At 46.5% G+C, this 23,674-nt stretch overlaps 1 protein-coding gene across 1 annotated transcript in view; it reads right to left on the bottom strand.

The window, feature by feature from the left end:
- Positions 1 to 23,674, bottom strand: part of USP8 (ubiquitin specific peptidase 8) — a 580,270-nt gene that overhangs the window by 208,815 nt on the left and 347,781 nt on the right. Inside the window, exon 15 of the mRNA XM_086958250.1 lies at positions 3,173 to 3,383. Coding sequence (XP_086814376.1) covers positions 3,173 to 3,383 — 211 coding nt within the window. The remainder of the gene's footprint in view (positions 1 to 3,172; positions 3,384 to 23,674) is intronic.

The raw sequence follows: 23,674 nt of genomic DNA, 5'->3' as shown, positions 1-23,674 counted from the left end.
TGCTCTCCGCACCATTCCAGCAGTAGAGGGGAATGATTGGATAAGAATCTACCCAGGTAGACAACCCTCAGAATGTCCGCTCTCACGTTCGCTGTTCCAACAGCCCTTCCCAGCTGTCAATTTGTACTGCGAGTGGCCGAATAACAGGAGTACTCCTTCCCCCAGGTATCTTTCCCACCACAGGTCTATGTGCCCAGACTATGCATGGCTTCAGTCAGCAGGTCTCCCATTTAAGGTTTAGTTGTAGCCTGGGGTGGAGGTCGGTCCCAGCACATGTCAGTTGGCCATATCAATCAGTCTGTGACTTGGCAGTTCCTGGAGGAGTCAGGATTGCACCCTCCTCCCCACTTCTGTGAGTGTTAGTTAGGCCTGCATAGTTCATCTGCACCTCTGCAAAAGTGCCACCCTCATTCACTTCAACCTGAGATTCGGTATCTCCTATTGGCGCAGACTGGCCCTGTGATATGCTCCATGGGCACCCCCCACTCCCCCAATCAGTCTATCCTGACTAGATCTCAGAGTACTTCGCTCTGCGGCACTTTGTCCCATTGTTCAAGCTAGGCCCAAATATCCTCAGCGTGATCAAAGAAGTTGGTTTTGCCCTGTGTGATCACCTGAAACCTAGCGGAGAACAGCAACATGTATGACAGCCTCCACCCTTCCAGGTTTCTGCTTGACTTCAACAAACAACTTTTTCTTGGACTGAACTTTACGAGTATGGTCTGGGAAGATAAAAGTATTGTGATTCTCGAACCTTAGTGTGCCCGCTTCTCGGGCCGCTTCCCTGTTGCAGTAGTTGAAGATCAGTGCAATCAGGGCTCTCAGTGGGGCCTTCCCGTTGAGGGCACACTGTTCTATGTGCTCTCTCCACCACAAACATGTGGCAGAGGCCCTCTGGCTTGAGGTTGTTATGGATCCAGTTCTCTTGAAAGGAATCTGCTGAGTTCCCCTCCGCTCTTTCCGGAAATCCCTCTAGCCACAGGTTGTTACGACCAGATTGGCCTTCGGAATCCTTTGCCCGTTCTTTGCAATTTTTGCCTTGAGGGTGGCAACATTCTGGACCATGTTGCCCATTGTGTATGCACCATAGGGACTCCACACCTCCATTCTTCCTGAACAACACATCAGTTTCTCAATGATTAATATGCTCAGGTTTGATGTATGATCCTAGCTCCCCCAGCAGGATGCAGTGTTAGTGCCGTTATGGGCCCAGAGCAAGCCCAATCTGCTCTAGCCCAAGTAGGTGGATGACTTCAGTTGTATCCCCTGAGCTCACCGTTCGTGACAGAGTGTCATCCTCCAGCCACCAGACCCCCGGTCAACACAAGTGACCCACCGACCCACATGCAGCCTGGCCTCACAGCAGGCTCTCCCTGACCTCAGGATCCTCCGCTACCTCATCGAGGACCCACTATACCACCAGCAGGCCCCTCCACGTCGCCAGCCGCACTCCTCCCTTTGAGGGTGTCGGGCCTTATTTCTAGCAGCGGTGGTGCCAGGCCTGCAAGACGCCGCAGGAGCCTCGCTATGATATGCAACAGTCACAGGGCACCAAGCAACAGTCACAGGGCACCAAGCAGCCGCCCCCAGGGACATGGCCGAGCGATCTGTTAGGGAGAAAACAGCAACATTAGATGTTCAAACCCTTATCTAGAGGTATCGGGATATTCCACAGGTTCATGAATGTGGTGACTCAGATGGGGTATATTTTGTGGTTCCTACGGGGAGGATGCCATAGGATAATTCACTGGGGCGACAGCGCTCAGAGCGGCCACCTTGCCAGGGCACGCCACGCACAGAGTTAAGTGACTTAGGGGCACATGCATCAAAGATAGGAATTGCTAGTCCTTAATTGAGATTATTAAGGAATCGCTATTAAGGAGTCGCAATTAACTATGCTTGTAGGTTTCGCAAAATTAATTGCGAATCCTACATATTCCTTAATAGCAAATCACCTTGCGATTCACTATTAAGGAATGGATTCCCATTCATTCCTGTGGGCCTAAATTGTGCATGCAATTTCAAGGGTGCAAGGGGGCCAAAAGGCCACCCTGATGCACCCCCAAAGAATGTGGGTATATAGCAAATATAGTGTGATATAAGATTATCATTTTCATATGGTAACAGTCAAACATAACTGATATACTGGTTAGCGATAGTCAAAGCATTATTACATGCAAGTCCATTATTACAAAGAACAAACTAAGAAAACAAGTTAACAGAGTGGTGGTTCAGCATTATTAGTGGTGATGTGTCGAAATATATATCCGAGTTGACAGTGTCAACAAGTGTGAAAATGACAGAATAATGATGTAATACAATCACTAAATGTGCCACATTACGCGGAATAATTTGACTTTTTCTACTGCCTAATTTAGTCCACCCTGCCGCATAATTTGTCCTTCTCCCCTACCGCATAATTCTGGTGCACTGGGTACTATGCTTCAAATTAGTTTGAGTACTAAGCCTGTTTGGAGTGCACAGGCTCTCTTGAGATATTCTGTAACTGTGCCCTGGAACTTCTGTTCTGTTATTACATTACAGCAACAATTAATTTACTCGGTGAACAGAGACTGTAAACAAAGGCAGAAATACATGGCATGCATGGTGCTATAAACTGTCTGCTTTTTTGCCTTAGTTTGTCATGGTCACCTCACCAACTCATAAGGTTCTAAACCTAATATTTAAAAATATGCAAAAGACATTCAGACAACACAATCCCCAAAATTCCAAAGACTTACCTCACAGGGGTGGACTGAAAGTTCTATCCATCTTTAGCAAGCATTGGAAAAGCTATGCAGTTTGTTTGCCCTGCTGTACAACTGTACAGCATTAATTTGCTTGCCTAACACAAACATATACAAAATAATAACTACACACCAATGAATGAATCATATATTATTGGCGGTAATGTATCTGGTAAAAACAATAAAATATGCTAACAGCAGACTTACAATTTCCAAGGTAGACTGGATATTTCAAGTCAGTGACATGTTCACACTCTCAGACTACTGCTAGGGAACATTTGCTTTTGACAACTAACATTTTGATAACCTTTGCCTCGTGTACATGCCTTTTAGATATCTCTCCCTTGGTCTGCAGAGAACAATGTAAAAACAATGAAATTTTAGATTAGATATTGTGGTGAACTTTTTTGCCATAATGTGCTCACCTTATTAAGATCTTCATGAAGCCCATCCATTAAAAACAAGAGCAATTCTTGGGAATCCTGTTGACTATTTCCAGCAAATTGATCATTGATCCTCCCAATTGTGAATTTAAAATCTCTTGGACTAATATATCTGTACTGTCCTGTCCATAGAGCTTTCATTATTACGGCAAATTCCTCAGCGACATCACCTTTATGTCCCAACACATTAGACCTAAAATATAAAATGTGTTATATACTTGAAAATTAATTAAAATGTTACAATGGCAACACTTATCTCTCAATTGCTAGATAATGCAATAGCCAGTCAGTTAGTATACATCCTACAAAAGATAGAAAACTCCAAAGTAGAAACAAAGTAAATAAGAAAATGATACCTTCGTCTTTTTTTTTTAAAGATTAACTCCTTAAAACATTGAAACACAAAACAGAGACATTAAATAGTAACACTTTAAATCTGTCAGTACTAAATGCCTCCCTTCTGAGCAGTGCTTCCATATCTGAACACTGTAGTTCCAATGCGAGAGAATCCAAAATGGTAGCAAGTTGTTAGAGCTCCTTGATCATTACTTTGGCCTGCCACTGGCGCCCTACCCGGGAGCCGGATATACACATTACAAACCTGGATGATGAAGGAGTCTGCCAAGGTTAACCACATTTCATACAAGGCTGTATGGCTGACCAATACCTACTACTGGCAGGAGAGAGACCTATAATTCATGATAAGTAACCCAAGTGCTGCAATGTCAGAAGCATGAAGCCGACAGGATGCCTGGGAAGGATGAACATGGCTTTTCTGTGACTGGCATACAAAGAAGGAATTTGGAAATGTGTCAGGGGAGTATACGTTAAGTAGGGCAATCTTCATTTCACAAAATGGCGGCACAATAGGGGATGGGAAATGAAGGAACCACATCAACATACCTGAGGAACCACATCAACATACCTGAGGAACAAAATCAACAGATACTTACCCACAAGGGCCTTCCATTCTAATAACATCAGACCTTTAATTGTCCAAAACAGAAGGCCCGTAAACTAATGGCAGTGAGAGCCAGCTTAATGCCATTTTGTCTAATAAAGCAGAATTGTATTCTACAGTATTGTAAAAGGGGAAATAGGCCGGATAAACTGTTCACCTTCAAACCAAATAACAGAATTATGCATTGAATGACTCATAAAACTGAAAGTAACTCAGGAGATTAGTTATTCAAAGAAAAGGACACAGTTAAGGCCTTTCATCAATTCTGTCGAAAATCGTACAGTTTACAGAAAGTAAATGGGATAAATAAAGCCCTATCTTGATGATGCTATTTTACCAAAGATGTTCATATGCTGCAGGGAGCGTATGGAAAAGTAAATAAGCACTTGCAATACAATTTGGTCTCACATTTGTGAGCGTTAGAGGTATTGGCGCTGTAAATGATAACGTCTTTTACCTACCAATGGATTAAAAGAGGAAAGATAATAGAAACAGAAAGGATGCTAGAAAAAGGAGGAAAATGAAATGGAGATGGAACTGAAGAACTTGGAGGAAGTCTACATGACGAAGGCAACTGAAACAAAAGTTGGACCAGTTTGCCTAATGGCTTCTTTCTGTAACGATCAACGTCAAACTTGGTGGCCATTACAGAATGGTAAAAACCACAGTTGATGGACAGAATGCAGAACAATGTCATACATTCACCCCAGTACAGAGATCTGGGCCTAAATCCATCGTTTTTTTGCACTCCACACCACCCCAGTTCAGACATGGCCATATGCAAATCAGTCTAACCCTGTGCCTCATGGGAACAGTACAGCCCGAACTGCCAAGCCATGCCTTCCCTGGACTGGAAACAAGCTTCCGAGGACCGGTTTCTGGCATTCCAGCCGTCTTCAGCCCGGCTTGCTTGAATCCAGTGCTGTGGAGAGCATGGGACTCACGTCTGAGCATACCCATCCCACTCGGGGTGACAAATGCAAAAATCACTGTTGATGGACAGAATGCAGAACAATGTCATACATTCACCCCAGTACAGAGAACTGGGCCTAAATTAATCGTTTTATTGATGTTCATATGCTGCAGGGAGCGTATGGAAAAGTAAATAAGCACTTGCAATACAATTTAGTCTCACATTTGTGAGTGTTAGAGGTATTGGCGCTGTAAATGATAACGTCTTTTACCTACCAATGGATTAAAAGAGGAAAGATAATAGAAACAGAAAGGATGCTAGAAAAAGGAGGAAAATGAAATGGAGATGGAACTGAAGAACTTGGAGGAAGTTTACATGACGAAGGCAACTGAAACAAAAGTTGGACCAGTTTGCTTAATGGCTACTTTCTGTAACGATCGACGTCAAACTTGGTGGCCATTACAGAATGGTAACTTCCTTGTTAACCTTAAAACTCTTGAGCAAGTTATACAAGCAGAGAGTCTAGTATATTTTTTATTTCTTTTTATTTACTTTTCTCATAACTTGTACAACAATTACATTAATTGCAGTGTAATAGGTATCATTGAGTCCACTATTCCGTTCAAAATACAGTACTTTGGCTATAGTCCGAGCACGCCGCCACATCATTCGGATCGAAAACCAAAGGAAAAAGAGAAAGAGAAAAAAGAAGCAAATTCCCAATTCAACTACATTAATCAGTACTGTACATCTATACGCATTTCATCACCATATTGGGGGATTTCCTTCTCATCTACACATTTTGCTACTTCACGGATCATCCGCAGCCGCGGAGTTAAGCCAATTTACAAAGGGTTCCCATATATCTCTTGGACGTGATCTGCTTGGTAAAAGCTCCCAATAATTTGCTAATTGTGCCCTACAGTGTGCTACATTCTTAACCCACTCTTGCGTTGTTGGAGGTTGGATCGCTCCCCAGTGTACGGCCACCTGTCTTTTAGCCATTAAAAGTAGCATTTCAGGTACTCTACGTGATTTTGGTGGCATTGTCTCTATTATTCCCAACAGGGATACTAATGGTGTGCAGGGCCGGTCCAGACCAGTAATCGCTTTTATGTGACTCATTACGCCAATCCAGAAGTTTGCTACTGGTCTGCAATGCCATGCTAAATGTAAAAAGATTGCCCGAGGGGCACTGCAGTGCCAACAGCCGTCATCCGCTGGTAGCCTCATCTTATGTAGCTGTATGGGAGTTCGATATAGGCGATAGAGATACTTAAAATGGATGAGCCGGAGACAGTATTTGGGCGACAGCCTCTTACTGCCTACAGCTGAGGTCCCCTTGCGTATCTGTTATGGCTTACCCCAACTCCTCCTCCCAGGTCCTAAGAGAGATTAGAACAATTATGGGAAATTACTTTTGAGTGATGTTGTAAATACGTGAAATAAGTTTACACCCCGATTCCACCACCAATAGGTTTCCAAGTGCCGGCAGCGTTGAAGGCGGGAATTGTCTCTTGCAGGATGCCCGGAGCTGATAGTATAATAGCATGTCGAGCGCTGAGGGTGGTGTGGGCTCGCACAATTGCTGCAGTGTGAGGAAGGTGTCCTGCGGATAGAGATCGGCATCAGTCAGTTTTAAGAATAGATATGCGCCGTCGTGTCTTGGGTTCCTTGAGCGGGGGGCTCAAGGGATTGCCTGAGAGTGGCATGGACGGGGCGAATAGTACATTGAAATTTGCCCTTTTACAAAGGCCCTCCCACGCCAACCTGGTGACTTGTACTGTGTCCATTTCATCGCAGGGATGCTTATATGGGTGAAAGAGGGTTGTTGACAATGGTAGTGGCGCTGCCCTATCTATTTCAATAGCAACATGTGGCTAAAAAGGTGTGGGGTGTACCCAGAAACGTAAGAATTGTGCCTGTGCATTGTAGGCGTAGAGGACAAAGTCCGGGGTTGCCATTCCACCTTGTGCTTGTGGTAGCGTACAAACTTCCCAGGATATCCTAGGCTGTCCCCGGCTGACACCTTAGGCTGTCCCCAGGAGACACCAGCTCGATCATAAGCAATCTGAGGTGGTTATAAAAATTCACAGTGAATGGCAAAGGGATGTTGACAAAGAGATATAGTAGCTTGGGCAGAATGAGTCTATATACTCCGATGACGTCATCCCGGCGCTCACGACGCCGACGACGGACGCGGAGCCACAGACGACGCCTACCAGCGCGCAGGGGTATTGCTACGCAAAAATTTCCGGATCCAGTCTGACGCCTGGGGATATTCTAAGGTAAGGAATCTATCACTAACGTGTCTCTTTCAGATGTTATATATATATTATATGATGCTGTTTTATAACGTGCTCAATTACTGCCGGAGTATCCTGGCCCGAAGAAGAGAAAACAGAATAAACAGCCTACACTACACAGAACAGAAAACTAAAAGGCTAGCCATTACTGAACCATACGCCCAGGTAGCGAACCGGTCCAGATGCCCAGACCAATGGGTAGTCAGTCACGACAGCCTTAGTTCCAGATGTGTGCGGGAGGATCACGGATTTGCTCCAATTGATGTTTACACCAGAGAGTCCCCCATATTGCACAACCTCCCGTGTCAGAGGGTTCACCTTGTACAGAGTTATATAGTCTGCGTACATCAACACGGTTAAGGCCCTGGTGGTGAAACTAATCCCACTGTTGGTGTGGTGCTGTAGCAGGTGAGCCGCCAGGGGTTCTGTTGCAATTGCGAACAATAACGGTGACAGTGGGCAGCCCCGCCTTGTTCCCCGCGTGATAGCTATTGCTTCCGAGATCAATCCATTGACCCTTAACCTCGCAGTGGGTCGCGTATAAAGAAGCTGGACTTGCTGAATAAATAGAAGACTTATGCCCAGTCTTCTGAGAAGCGGGAATAACAATCCTCACTCCAACTTATCGAATGCCTTAGTGGTGTCTAGGAGCACTGCGGTCACGGAGACATGTGGGGAAAAATAGTGGAACAGCCCAACTAGCGTTCGCAGATTATGTAAGGTCGAGCGACCCGGCACAAAGTTGGACTGGGCCGGCCAGACTATTGATTGGTAACAATGGCTGAAGCCTTATGGATAATATTTTTGCATAAATCATGGCATCTAGATTGATTAGTGAGAGTGGGCGATATGAGTCTCTCTGTTGGGGGTCTTTGTCTGGTTTTAAAAGGGTAATCAGAATAGCCTCAAGCATCAATCCAGAAAGGATCCCCTCCTGCAAGGCCTCCTGGTATAACACCAGTAGGTGAGGGGCAAGCAACTCGGACTATTCTTTGTAAAATTTTGCGGTGAGCCGTCCGCACCCAGAGCCTCATTTGCCCGTCCTCCACAGTGAATGGAATGTCTAGGCACTCTCAATGTGCTCTGCTAAACCACAATAGCTCTATGGAGTCAAAATAATCTTCTAATACCGAATCTGATGGAGTTATTTGAGATGTGAACAGCTGTGCATAGAAATCCACCAAAGTGGCAAGAGTATCTGGTGGAGAGTACACCAAGCAGTTTGCCGGGTTATTCAGTGCTGTGATAAAAGAGGATCCCCTTGGAGGGAGCAGGAAATTTGCAAGTGTCTTTCCTGGCCTGTCTCCATCTCCAGATCTACGCACGATTGCATATTTGTGTAAAAATTTGGTCTCTGTCTGCTTCTTCCTGATATTCTGTGTGCCTCCAGTGCATGCAACTCCAAATCGAGCCTACCCAAACTGCCACGTATGTCTCGGAGTACCTTGTTCTGTCCTGCTATGCAGTGCCCCCTGATAACCACCTTAAACGCCTCCCATAGCACTCCTGCAGACTCTACGGAATCCACGTTATGTTCAAAGTAGCTTGTGAGCTGCTCGTGAATCTCTTCCCAAAAAGCCGCATCCAGCAGAGCGTTAGGTGGTAGGGGGCAAGTGATAGGTTGTATGTAGGGTTTGGGTATCTGAAGAGTCAGTGTGACTGGTGAGTGATCCGATAGGGTGCGTGCTTAAAGGGCCACCTCAGATACCCAGGAATGTAGGTCTTGAGATGTGAGCCAGAAGTCTAATCTGGACCATGCTAAATGTTGCTGTGTTATACATGTGCCCTCCCGTGTGTTAGAATGGAATACCCGCCATGTGTCTACTAATTTATAGTAGGCACTCAATCCCCTAAGCACTGCAGCGGCCTGTGGGTGATGTGAGTGGGAGGTACCGACCCTCCAATGATAGTACAGTGTTAAAATCACCTCCCCAGATTATTGCAGCATCTCCCATAGACTAAATGTGGTGCCATACCTTCTGAAAGAAAGTGGGATTGTCCACACTTGGACCATATATATTTGCGATGAGAACCCATGGTGAATTAGTGTCCCCAGTAGTAGTAGATAACGCCCTTCTGGGTCGCTGACTACCTGAAGTGTTTGCCAGGGAGTTCCTCTTTTGATCAACGTTGCCACCCTTCTGGAGTAATTGGAGTAACAGGATGTGTAGACCCCTCCCCATCTAGTGGATTTCAATCTTTCGCACGTTGTACCCCTTAGGTGAGTCTCCTGTAGGAGGCACACATCAACCACGTGTTGCGTGAGCTATGACAGCACCAGCCGTAGCTCTCTGTGGTCATTAAGCCCACGCACATTCCACGTGATGCAAGTCAATTTAGACATTAGTCTTGTGGAACATTTTTGGCTCTATTGTGATCAAAATCCCAGTGTGTGAGATATTCCCTCCAGAACTCCCGGCTTTACCCCTCCAGATGCGTGTCTTTGAAGGCCGGACCGCAGCAAGTGGTTTCCCCTTCCATACGGCCCTGTAAACTATATGATACGCACTGTAAAAATAACAAGAACAAACAGTAACTGTCCCAACCCCCCAAACAGGTTGAGTAGACAGATCCACCCACCACAGACAAACATAAGCCTGCACGTCACAAACTAATGTCCCCTTTGGACCAATTCTAAGCAAACAGAGAACAGGGCTCGACAAATCCACTCGCCCGCTCGCATTTGCAAGGGAGAATGGATCAGGACGAGCTATTTTTAGGTCCTACTCGCCCTTTCTGGCGAGTAGGAAGTCAAACTAACTTTTGTCCTCTGTCTTTGAAAACAGAGCAAAAGCGACAAGATAACATGATTTAAAGGCACTTTTATTGCTCCTAAAAGGAATGAGCAATAAAGCTGCCTTTAAATCTTGTTATCTTGTCACTTTTGCTCCGTTTTCAGAGACGGAGGTCAAGTGGGTTGCAGTCAGGTCGAGGGGATTTTCCATGGTACTAGACCTGCAGGACTAGTACCATTTTTCGGATTTGTCGAGCCCTGGAGAACCTTGTATCTATATCACACACTACTCAATTCAGACTCTCATTCTAAGCAGCAAACGTGATGATGTAAGAATAGTCAGAAAATTATAAAAAGTATACAGTTTATTATACCATTAAAATTTCGAGCCACAGAACCCCACATTGACGGAGGCACGCCTTTTGTAAGCAGACTGCCGGCGGTCTTGCATTTTGGGAGGAAAACCTTATCGGAACAGAAAGGCCATTGTTTGCAACGTTTGTTTACGTGCAACTACGATTAAATCAAGCCCTCGAAAAAATATTGACAAGATTATCCCTGATAAAGCTCCAAGAGTCGGATATTATACTGAAGTCCATTTGGTGGCAGCAGTATAAGGTGTATTATTTGTTCACCTAACTCGAGAGTACATATTGGAAGGACCTAAAAAGGCCTGACATCATAACAATGAGATTATCCTGATATTGTGGGAATGTTGTAAATTTATCCTGATGAAGGTGTTGGCTGATATACCCTATTGCCAAAACCGAAACGCGTCGATGCTCTTATATACTGGGATACACTAAAACCATTGGACTAAGACAACATCTCCAATTTAAAGATACTTCTACAAAATTGGGGCATGATTTACATACGTCAGACCACAGTATCCCTTTGTATTTTTTAACCATGTGTTTTTTTTTGTTCCCACCTTATGACCTTTTTCTGCATGTATTATGTTAGGATATACTGTTTATCCTTTTTATTGTGAATTTTTAATGGTATAATAAACTGTATACTTTTTTATAATTTTCTGACTATTCTCACATCATGTTTGCTGCTTAGAATGAGAGTCTGAATTGAGTAGTGTGTGATATAGATACAAGGTTCTCTGTTTGCTTAGAATTGGTCCAAAGGGGACATTATTTTGTGACTTACTGTCTTTTGGAACCCTACCCCTTTGGTATTCAGGGTCCCTCTCTTTAACTAGAGAACCATAAGCCTGCAACAAGTGAGGCTGAAGCGAATCATCTCAGAGGGGGCATGTTGCGGCATACTGCCCTGTCACAATGCAACAGGGTGGCTGAGCGTCAATAGGACTACCCAAAAGCATTTACATGCACATAGTCAGGAATCTGGGATGTGTTTATAGTTTCTCCCACCAGCTCTTTTAACCAAACACACGTGTAGTTCAAGTTTGGGACCAAGTGAAGGGGTACATGGACTAGCCATTGTCACTTAGCTGACTATGTGGCGAGTTGTCCTTCTCGTGGCTACTGGAGCTCTGTTGGCGTGCATGTTGCTTCGCGAATTTCAGCACAGCTACCGCAAACAGGTTTGCCTCCAGTCTGCACTTTCAATTTTGCCGGATATAGCATTGCATATTTAGCTCAATTTTCATTAAACAAGTTTTTTGCTCATATGAATTCTCGTCGTTCCGCCTGCACTGCCTGGGTAAAATCTGGGTAGAATGCGACATTGTTTACCTGGTGCCGCAGTTCCCCCTTCTCCCTGGCCACTCTCAAGATAGTATCCCTGTCCCTGTAGTTGAGCAGGCGAGCCAGGATCGTTCTAGATGGAGCTCCCGGGGATGATCTGGGTCCTAACGTTCGGTGTGCGCGCTCCACAAGAAACATTGGAGATAGCTCAGTGTCGAAGAGATCCTTTAAAAGGCCATCCACAAATGTTTCCATATTCGTTACGTTTATGGATTCCGGTATTCCCGTAATTCGGACATTGTTCCTCCTGGACCTCGCTTCGAGGTCTTTGTTGCGTGACTTGATGACATCCAGCACTTTATTCATTCGGAGGAGGTGTTCTTGCTTCTCCACTTGGCGATCGTCAGAGTCCGAAACTCTGGTTTCCAGAGCGTCTATTCGGTCTTTGTGCTTGTCCACTCTTTGGGAGACCTGTTCCATCCACAGCACCAGAGAGTCTAGTTTAACGTCTATCGCTCTAAGGCTGACCTTCACGTCACGGAGCATTGTTGTAATATTTTCCTCCTGCTCAGGTTCTAACTGCATCTCTGGTACCACAGTTACCTGTGACGGGTCAGTATCTTGCATTCTTGAGGCATGTTTTTCAAAATAGATTTTTCCCTGTTTATGGTCTGCTTTCCCCATCGCTGCTTTCCTCCTGTAGCGTTCTTCCACCGCTTGGGTGGATGCTGAAGCCAGACCTGCCAGGGCGCCCCACACCAGAGTTCTCACGAATGGAGCTACGCATAGTGACGTGGTAGCTCTGATCGTGAGGGTCAGCTGATTCTGCTCAAGGAATGTCCCTTTCTTGCACCCGTGAAGTTCTACGATAATCAGGGGAGCGGGCACCGGTCGGCACACCGCACTATTTCTGTGCGTATTTAATTCAGTTTGCGCCTGCCTCAGTGCACTCTTGTTTCTTCATCTGTTGTTGGCATGAGTTGTTTAGTCACACACCACGGGCTGCTGTCGACAGTGAGTAGCGGCTCCTTAGTTTTTGGCCTTCCAGTCCCTGACCCTCACAGGCATGCGACAGGGAGAGCACGTCACGCTATTAATGTGCGCTGCACTTATTCCAGGGCCAGTATCTTGTTTATGGGGGACTACCCTCGAACTGATTCTTGCTATTTATCGTAGCTGAGGGAGGTAGTCAGCCCTTCACCCCCACTTGTGTAGTTGTACAAAGAGTGTCCAATGCAGCGTCAGTGGCAATTGTTGTCTCAGCTGGCCACTGCCACCAGCTAGTCTCTGTGGATTCTCTGCTTCTTAGTTGTTATCAGTGCGGTGTGTGCAGGAGTACGTTGTGTTGCCCACGTGTTATTAAGCGCCTTGTTGGCAAGCTTTTTTTCTCTTTTTTTTAATTTTTTATTGCAGATGCACAGATACATGTAGGATCACTTTGGCGATGTCAAACGTACAGGAAGGCAATACATACAGAAACAAAGAAGTCCAAAAACCCCCCAATTCTCATCAGTGCTCAAGGCAACAGTCAGTTTATCCACACAAAGGTCGTTCAGGCGGAGCCCCGCCTCAGCACAGAGGGTGTCCATGGTAGTCATCCGGGCATCTGCTTCTGTTCCTTTTTTCTCCTTTCTTTATTGTAAACCAAACCCCCCTCCCCACCCCCCTCCCCCCATAACACAACTGAACAATGCGAGGGAAATTGAAAGAGACATCTTCACAGGTAACATGAGTCCGGATAGTCATGAGAATAGTATATGCGGTTCCCATCAGCCTCAGCCCTCCCTCCCGCGCCCGGTATGCAATTGGCCCCAGGACCGTCAAATATATGGTGCACGCCCAGCACAGTGGGTCCACTCCAAACCTTTCCCGCCGCCCGTCCCAGTATTTCTCCAAGCTCTGGGTCAACACGTAGGTCTCCCTACCCCGGCTCACTCTCCAGCCCATGATACTGCCTCCATTTTGACCAGACTCTTTTAAACTTTTTTGGGCAGCCCCTCGATTTATATGTCACCCACTCCGCCGCCATGTAGAGGTTCAGACCCCTCCTCCATTCCTCCAGGGTAGGTACGGACTCCACCACCCAATACTTTGCAATGTCTCGTTTTGCTACCACTAGGGCCAGCGTCAGGAACGTCAGCAGGGGGCGGGGGAGGTCAACATCGTTGGTCATTCCTAGGATGGCCAGTTTAGGCTCCTGGTCAAGCGGTACCGCCAGGACCTCCCTCAGTTCAGCAAAAATGTGCGTCCAGTAGGATTGTATTTTGCCACACGCCCATAAAATATGAAAGAGGTCCCCCCCCTCATGTAGGCAACGTAGGCACCTGTCATCTGATGTTTTCCCCATCTTAAACAACCTGACCCTATCAAAGTATGTCCTGTGGAGCACATTGTACTGGATCAGGCGGAGTCAGGACTTAATGGCCACTTCCCTTGGGTGCATCAGGATTAGGTCCCAGTCAATCTCTTCCAATGCACCCACGTCATGTTCCCACGTGGCCCTGAGCTTCGCCAGATCCCCCAACATGTTGTTTGTGAGTGTCTTGTATGTAAGGGATACAGCCTTGTTGGGTATTTGCTCCTGTAGCAGTCTGCCTTCCAGGGGTGCATATTCCGGGAGACCCTCTAAAGGTATAGCCTGTGCCCTCCACACATGTCGTAATCAGATGTATTTAAAGAACTGCGAGCGGTAGAGCCCATATTCCGCCCTCAGGGTAGCGAACAACTTGAGCTCCCCCCTGGCGAAGACATTCCCCACCGTAGAGATCCCGATGTCATCCCATTGCTTAAAGCCATGAAGTTTACTCAATTTGTGGAGCCATGCGCAATGCCAAAGTGGAGTTTGCTGTGTGGGCTTCCGTTCCCAACCTATACGTTTCGTGGCCAATTTCCATGCTCGGAGCGTGATATTTGTGGCCGGGAGCAGGGGTTTTCTTCGCGGGCCACCGTATAGGTACGTGAGCAGATTATATGGGGATAACTTTGCGCGTTCCAACACATACGTGGGGTGGCTCGCCGGGGCATGGAGCCAATCATTGATAGGGGAGAGATGTTCCGCCCAATAATAGGCCTCAAGGTTCGGTAAGGAAATGCCACCGCTATATTGGTGATGTTGAAGGGTAGTGAGCGCCACGCGTGGCTGTTTACCCAGCCAAATAAAGGACCGAAGATCAGGATGTATTTTGCGCAGAAGGTCGCTTGGAATGGGGTAATACTCGTTCTGCAGGGCGTACAAGTATTTGGGCAGTATCACCATTTTGTAAATCGCTGCCCTGCCCAGAAGGGTCAAAGGAAGTTGGCGCCACCGTGACATATCATTTGCAGAGTTCAGAAGTATTCTGTCCACATTCTTAGAGCGTGACAATTCCATGTCCAGTGTTATGCACATCCCCAAATACTGGAAGCCCTCCGTAGACACAACCAGCCTATCCGGGAGGGCGCCATCACCTGTGGCCCCTTTGGGATCGAAAAGGACGGACTTGTGCCAATTTATGGCATACCCGGAGTAGCCACCGTAACCGTCTATTTCCCGGAACAGTTCGGGCACAGTGGTGTGCGGGTCAGTGATATAGAGCAAGACATCATCGGCATACAGAGACAGCTTTTCTTGTGTGTCGTCAGCGGGTGTAACTTTGAAGCCGGTGATACTCTGGTTTTGCCGGATCCTGGCCGCCAGTATCTCAATCGTCAGGGTGAAGAGAAGAGGCGACAGGGGACATCCCTGTCTGGTGCCCCTCTGGATCGGAATTTCGCGGGAGAGCGTCCGGTTCACCCTCACCCTGGCCCTTGGGTTAGTGTAAAGCAGCTGTACCCAAGAGCGGAATTTGGGGCCAAAACCAAATTTATATAAGGTGGCTTCGAGGAATGGCCAGTGCACGGAGTCGAAGGCCTTTTCCGCATCTAAGGAAAGGAACCAGTGTGGCGGGTCCCTACCCTTCACCTCCTGTAACCAGTTGTGCGTGCGACGGAGGTTGAATTTCGTGGCCCTGTCCGGCAAGAAGCCCGTTTGGTCCAGGTGTATCAGATCAGGTAGAACTGCCCTAAGACGGCGCGCTAGGACCGTAGCGAGGAGCTTCACCTCCATGTTCAGTAAAGAGATAGGACGATAGGAGGCACAATCCCCCCGCGGCTTACCCTCCTTGTGAATAGGGATTATGGTGGCCAATGTGAGGTCGGGAGGCAACCCCCCCTCCGCGTAAGCCTCAAGGAAGAGATTCCGCAGGTGTGGGGCCACAATGTCGGCCGTACATTTAAAGAATTCCGGGGGAAAGCCATTCGGCCCCGGGACCTTGCCCGGCTTCAGCCCGGCGATGGCAGACTTTACTTCATCTAGAGAGATGTCGGCTTCTAGCTGGGGCAGGGCCTCCTCATCTACGCTTGGAAGATCTACCTCTAACATATAAAGGAGTGAGTCATCACATGAGCCTAATTGTCTGGCCCCGTAGTATGTTGCGAATGTGTCTGCAATAAGCGGGTCCGAGCGCATAACCTTCCCCTGTTCATCAGTAACTTCATCCACCCACCTCGCCAATCGCTCTCTTCGACTAAGCCAGGCTAAGAGTTTACCAGATTTATCCCCCACGTCGTAGAGACGGTGCAGGGTGGCCAGATTTTGTGTTCTCGCTTCATCCGACACCAATTCCCGGTATCGTCTCTGGGTATCTAATAGCTTACGCAAGGTCGTCGCACATTTAGTACGTAGGTGTTCCTTTTCCAACTCTACAATAGTGCGCTCAACAGTCCCAACTTCTTCCACTAGCTTCTTCCGCTCCTCCCCCAGTCTGCCACTTATCCTATCTCTCAGCACCGGTTTCATCGCTTCCCACAGGGTCACTGCCGAGTCCACCGACCCCTCGTTTTCAGCCATGTACACTCGTGTATCCGCCCTAACGCCTTTAAGGATCGATTTGTTCGCCAAATCCCAGGCGGTGAGTCGCCACGTGGCCTCCTTCCTGCCCCCAGTCCGGCCCATTGATAGTAATAAGGGCGAGTGGTCCGATAGCCCCCTTGCCAAGTATGTCGCCGTGTCCTCTGCAGTGAATGTCTGTCGCGGCATAAAAATGTAGTCCAGCCTGGAGAACACTTTGTGAGCTGCCGAGTAAAAGGAGTAGGCCACAGTCTGCGGGTGTAGCAACCTCCAGATATCGGGCAGGCCCATCTCAGACATTATTTGGGCCAGGGGAGTCTGAGTATCTCGGTTATTGACCACCCCGGATCTATCCAAGGCCCTGTCCAGCCTTGTTGGCAAGCTTGTGTGCGCTGCGTAAGAGTCATTATTCCACCAGTAATTGTGCCGGGAAACAGCCTGAACAACAAATCCTTAACAACGAGTGTATTAAACAACGAATCCTTAACCACGACCTTTACCAGAACCACAAACTCATTAACAACTACTGTACACTAACAACGGCCACCTCAACCACGACTTATGTTTTTTACAATTTAGGAATGTGTATTATTCATTTGTACATTTAAGGATTTTAATTACGATGTAGAAATATTAGTTTGTTTTAATTTGGCGTGTTAGGCCAATAGATGGCAGTGTTGGTTTGTTTTATAGTGATGTGCTAAAGAACAGTGCACAATGCGACTTATCTCTGCTTGTAAAAGTTGAAAAAATTACAAAACGGTGTATGTGCGTTTTTTTTCTATGTTTAATTTAAGTGAATTATAAAAAAAAACTGTAGTGCAATCCATTTAAAAAAAAAAGATTTACTAAGAGACCTTTTTGTGAAATGGCCGTTGGGGCTATAAAAATCTTTTGAAAAAACAAGTTAATCAAAACAAAACTTCTGTTGCACCTAAAAATACATTTACCAACCAAAGTTCAATTAGGAGTTTACAAATGTTTATTAATTAAATATTATTATATAAAGTACCCTGGATATGATGTTTAAAGTCTTATACACACTAGAAAACGCTCCTGACATAACATAACTGGGTGCGAGTCTCTTGGCCACATAACTAATAATCATTATTGCTCTATGAGGGAGACGTTTGTAGTATGCTTGGAATCGCTGGCTGACCTTTAGAACAATCACTTGGTGGGGGCAAGCATGCTCGAACAGCACATGTAAAAAACGATTATTAGATTGCACATTTAAAGATTGTTGAAATAAAAATGTTTAAGTTATCCATTAATCAAACATGAGATTTTTAAAACGTAGTGGTAAATTAAGGAAATATGAAAAATGATATATTTTCGTGGTTTAGGCATTCGTTGTAAAGAAAGTAGTGGTTTGGCTTTGATAGTGCTTTAGCCTTCGTGGTTCAGGCATTCGTTGTTTAAGTGGTAGTTGTTTAGTCATACAACCGGTGCCATTGGGCTGGTGTGACTGGGGCCAGTTTCTTCACTTTGTTCCGCAACGGTGCCACGCAGTCGGTTGCTTACTCCAGCCCAGCGCACCGTCGCAGGTGTTCTGCTCGCACCTCGATCTGGAATTCGGAGTGCAGCGATTATCCCGAGGTTTGTTCATTTTACCCCCTCGAGCGCCTTGCGGGGTCGTCTATCGTCTCACAGGTCCCCAGCTGGCCGATGGGCACGGGGGAGGTTGGCTGTGCTGTTTGTTCTTGGCGCCTGTATCCACTATGTAGTTCAGGCCTCCCGAGCCACCCCAACGAACGCCATGGGGTCCAGGTGGGCCACGCGACAGGCGCTCACTCACCCAATCTTGCCTGCATGAACGACGCACAGCAGCGGTCCTGGGTCGAATCGCTCGGCGCCTCCGCCTGTCACAGTAAGCTTGTCGATGTTGCCCTGTAGGCAGCGCCGGATTGCCGTCCCGCCAGTCGCTGTGAGTACTGTTATTTTTCTTCCTCACGATGCAACATGAACATAAGGGATGGGGGGAAATGCATATTGACGAATGCCAGTGCTGACAATGTCATGTGACGAAGAGGACACCCAAGGGAGTGCGAGTATGTTCTGTGATGTGAGGTGCCTCGCACAAAAGTAACAAACAAGGAGTGAATACGACATGGGAGAAAACCAAGCACACCAAGGCGGGAGAATTCTTACCAATACTGTACAAAGCAATCCTACTGATTATAATTAAAAGATCCTCGGTAGAAAATGTAACTGCCGCTTCCGAAACCAAAAAAATATGCCTCTGTTAAAAACCAGAAACACAAAACGGCTTCCAACTGTGCGGCTGTTAATGTGCATTGCACTTATGCTTCTAATAATTAAAAGATCCTCGGGTAAAGAAAAAAAAAAAAAAGAGTAAAAAGCAACGGTCTGTAAGGTAGCATGATTGCATTCAGTGAAATGCCTTGTGAGTTTAGTGTTGGTATTTCTACAACGAAAGGTTCTTTTATGTTCTAGCATACGAAGCCTCGCCTTAAGGACATTTAATCAGGTAGACAAGAATCTCACTATTACAGTTTGTAAAACTGATTTGTCTCTATGGTCTGAGTGTGCCAATGGCCACCGTTTTAGACTGTTGGGTTTGTGGACAAACAGCGCAGGCTTGCACTGAATGCAATCATGCTCCAGACACTTTCCTTTGGACAGTGCTAGAAAAACCTCTTATACCACCTCATGTGAGCGATAAAGCAAAATTCCTTTTCAACAAAGAACAAAAATGGGTGTTTGGATTGAGAAGTGATATCAAAGGGCTAAATGACACAATACCATGGACTTATTGTGATATTGGTTCAACAAGACTCAATCATTGATAAACCTTTATCAGCAATTTTGTATTTCATATCTATGTGGACTGACAATGTATAGAGAGTGAGTAGACTGAACAATAGGTAGTACATTGGAAGGTCCCTCACTGAATGTTGGGCCGCCACACAAGATATACCTCATATTGACAACAGGAAAGATGGTGGTCTAGTGCCAGCAGTTGTCTGACAAGATAGAAGCAAATATCGTTATGTCTTTATTCACCTTTGACATTCGTTCGGGTTTTGCTTAGATTCAAGGTCGACAACTATTACCTTTTGTTTTCTTTATAATAAAGTCTTTCGCAATCTGGCAATCAAATGCTTCATACTCCTTAAACATCGAGAGGTTTGGGCATATATTCTAATATTTTTTTTTCACCATGACAATATAATTTTATTGTTTGAAGTAGTGGGATGTTCATTACTGGTTGTGGGTATCTGTTGATACACTGGCAGGTTATTTGCAATTCTGCCACAGAGGTTTGTGTGATTTACCCGCTTACTTGTATCATATTACCACCTTTTTTACTTGTGTTCAACAAAACTTTATTAATCACAGTGGATGACAAGAGTCAATCAAATGTGAACTAATAATTCAGGCGATGGAGGGAGGAGCCAAGCTAGCGACCGTGATGGCAGCATAGACGCTCGGCTCCGTGAGCCCTCTCACCCCGCGCATACATCCTGGCAAATATCCTGAGCCGTAACGGCATATTTAAGTAGGCGAAGGAAAGCTTTCACTTACCGTTTGCTCCTGAGGCTTCTACGTGCGGCAGACCCGGAGAAATGTCCCCGACTGTTTTGCAGCCCTCGCGGAGCTGGGACCGGGGTGTCGAGTGAGAAGAGCAGCCGGCCGCGACTGCGACAACAGCGGCCATTGGTGGAGGTGCAGAGTCGGCCGGAGGGTGCCGGAGAATTGATGGGCCGATGGCGACAGTGACGACCCAGTCCATCTAGTGGAGTGCCTCGTGGGGATGCGTGGCAAAGCAGGGTCGAGGGGAGTGCACGATATTTGACTCCCTTTCCAGTCTTGTGTCCGGGCATAACCAAGGACTTCCCCCGGAATCGGCGGGCGGCTCCCAGGGAGCGGCAGAGATTTTGTTTAGCCCTTTGGTGACTCTCCTCTGGGAAGCCTGCCTTGACTTTCTGGGTCCTCGCTGTGAATCCTGTGGCGCCCTGGTGTGGGGCCCGGTCCCTGAGGTGAGGTGAAGAAGGACGAGGTCGGATCAGCAAAGATGGCGGCTGGCACCCTCTTACGCAGACCGCATCTAGATAGAAAAGCTGCCGTGCGGGTGAGATCAGGGGACTGGCGGCACGGGAAAGAGCCCACGTCCAAAGATATATTGGCTGCTCTAACGACCCTGCATGCGACCCTGATCCGTAATGCCCGGGACCTGGGAAGAAGGATGGCCGCCATTGTTGTGCCGCCGTTCCACATGGGCACAGTTCGATCTCAAGGAAGTGCCGACGTGCCCGCCTATGTCAGTAAAGTGTGTTCTAGCTACGCCTAGGTTCATGGAGACGCTGGAAGACCCGGCTCATGAGATCGCCTTGGACAGATCTGTAGTACATGTGAGTGACTCGTTGGGGCACATATCTAATCGGCGGCTGGGGAAGCAACGCCGATCTATGTCTTGGGCTGCCCCGGCGACGTCTCAGAGCTTGCCGGATGGTGTGACTCTCTCTCCTTGGATGGTGAAACTGTGCTCAGACTTGAGGATGTTTTCGGGGTCGATACCGACACAGACGGATTTCCGCCATACATGCTCGGCTGGGTTTTGGTTACTGAAGTCCCATGGAGTAATACCACGACCCGGTCCGCCCGGATCACTTGGACCCTCCACGCCGCTCTGTATGCCGATTGATAATTGGACGTATGTTGGTACTACTGATAGACGAGGCCAGGGGGGATACCGTCTAGAATCCAGTGGACTTATTGTTGGCTGACGGTGATTTGGGGGACATTCGGCGGGGATTATATTGATGGTGCGGGCGGTGATTAATGTTTTCCATGGCTATTCTGATCTTGCTTTTAGGATGTTTACTGGGCACAGGGGTGGTTGGGGGCCAGGTGGCAAGATCGAGGGCCCTTCTCCACTTTTTTCTTCTTTTCTCCTCTTTTCTTCCTTCTTCTCTTTTTCTATATTTCGGGTCTCTTATTTAGGGCGACAGGCACGCTGCTGGGGGAGGGTAGGCCGTGTCCTTCTGCAGGGGTGCAGGGTGGGGGGTAGGGGGATGGGGTTTGTTAATTTGTCCGTTATTTGTTTCTATGGCCCTTTAGTCTTTCTTCCTTTTTAGTGTCGTCGTTCTTCATGTTTCCTACAGTATGCTTCGTTTTGAGGGGTGGGGTGCAGCTTTGCTACGGAACAGGTTTGTGTTTCCATTTATCCTGACTCGTGTACCTTACCCCCAATACTTCAATTGTATTTGCACTATTTGCGGATTTCCTGATTTATGCTTGTTATTGTAGGACCATATGTGACCGTATGGCATTTATTCTTAGTTTTTTCTTTATTGTAAAATGAACCTTCATAATCCTGAATTTCGGCCAGTACGATTAAATACAAGTCATATCCTGGACACTTGTTAGACCCCGGTTTTCGAGCTGCTATACTCCTACATTGATTTGCTGTACTTATGACTTGACTAGCGGCCGGCCGGGGTGGTTGTAGGCCCATGTTTGTAATTGCTTGAAGTAATAATAAAGGTTCCCCAAAAATAAAAAAAAATAAAAAAAATAAAAATGTGCACTAATTTTACAAAGTGTGGTTGATGTAATTAATTTCATCTGATGCATTAGGCCACATTGCGCTGAATAAGAATTACCAATAATATAATGGAAACGGAATCCTTTTGGTTTGAAATGAACACAATGCAAGATAACATAATAGACGAATACAGAAGAACTACAGGGTCGCCGTTAGTGACGGCATCTTGTAGTCCAAAGACACGACGTGCTCACACGAATACAGAAGAACTACAGAGTCGCCGTCAGTGACGTCATTTTTTAGTCCTAAGACGCGACACAACGTGCTCACAGCGTCTGTGTAGCTAAAATTGAGCATGGACACGAACTTGAGTCAAGCCCGGGACACCGACGGTGAGGTAGCCTAGTGCATTCAGTATGTTTGAACGCTTAAGTCATTAGAACTATACACAAGTATGCAAGGTGAGTCCGCTACATTCAACTGCGGTTTTGGCAAGGAAGCAAGGAAATGTAGTGTGGGTTACAAGTGGAGAAGCGTGGCTCAATGTTAGAGCGGCAGACCCTGATGCAGAGGTCTGGCCTGGGACCAGGGTTCAATTCCCGCCTTGGCGGCCCTTGGACTCAATCTCCCCGGACCTGATAATTCTCACCTCGTGCCTAGTCTAATCATGGGTCCCACTCTGTGACTCTGGGCAATAGCTTGCTTAATCTCCACAAAGGCCCCAGCAGCGCTTGGATGCCTGGCTTCACCTTGGGGGTGCACAGGAGTGGACATCTCACAGGAAAGCCAGGAAGGGTTCCACAGCGGTATGAATACAGCGCTACGAGACCTCTGGGTGGCGCTATATGAATACAAAACACATTTACACACACATTACACAAGCGCGCACCATACAGGATAGCGTGATCAAGTACCAACTCCTGGGAATGAGTGTAGTTGGGTCGCACTCGATATAAACAGAGCAAGCGATGGAGACTTTTTTGTTTAATTACTGAATGGGTTAAGAGTGCGACTGAGTATCAGCCCCTGGATATAAACAGAGCAAGCAATGGAGACTTTTTTGTTTAGTTACTGAATGGGTTAAGAGTGCGGCTGAGTATCAGCCCCTGGCATTAAATTCATTTTGGTTACACTCGATATGAATAAAACATGCTAAGGAGGCATTGTTATCAAGTTACTGAGAAGGCGGAGAGACGCACTATCATTTAAAAAATCTTTTTTTTAGACTACTGATTATGGCAGATGCGAAATTCTTATGTGTTTTATAAAGAGCATACCAAATATGGAAACATCACGCTATGAGGACAACACTGATTGTTTATGGTGGGGCAGTTTCAATAAAACGTTTGGTTATCAGAGATGTGATTTCTGTACATGCTAAGCAATTTCCTAATAAAGGTCTTTTATAACAGCATTACAAAATGAGCATATAACAAATGAATAACAGATGCCCTGTATCATTAAGCTAATAACAGAGCTCAGCAGAATAGAGATAGTCGGAGTGGCTGATGTGTCCTTCTTTGCAATGATTTT

The sequence above is a fragment of the Lissotriton vulgaris genome, chromosome 2_1 (assembly GCF_964263255.1).
Source record: "Lissotriton vulgaris chromosome 2_1, aLisVul1.2, whole genome shotgun sequence".
In the NCBI taxonomy this organism is placed as follows: domain Eukaryota; kingdom Metazoa; phylum Chordata; class Amphibia; order Caudata; family Salamandridae; genus Lissotriton; species Lissotriton vulgaris.
The sequence above is the reverse complement of the archived record's forward strand: the minus strand, read 5'-3'. Positions and strand labels throughout refer to the sequence as shown.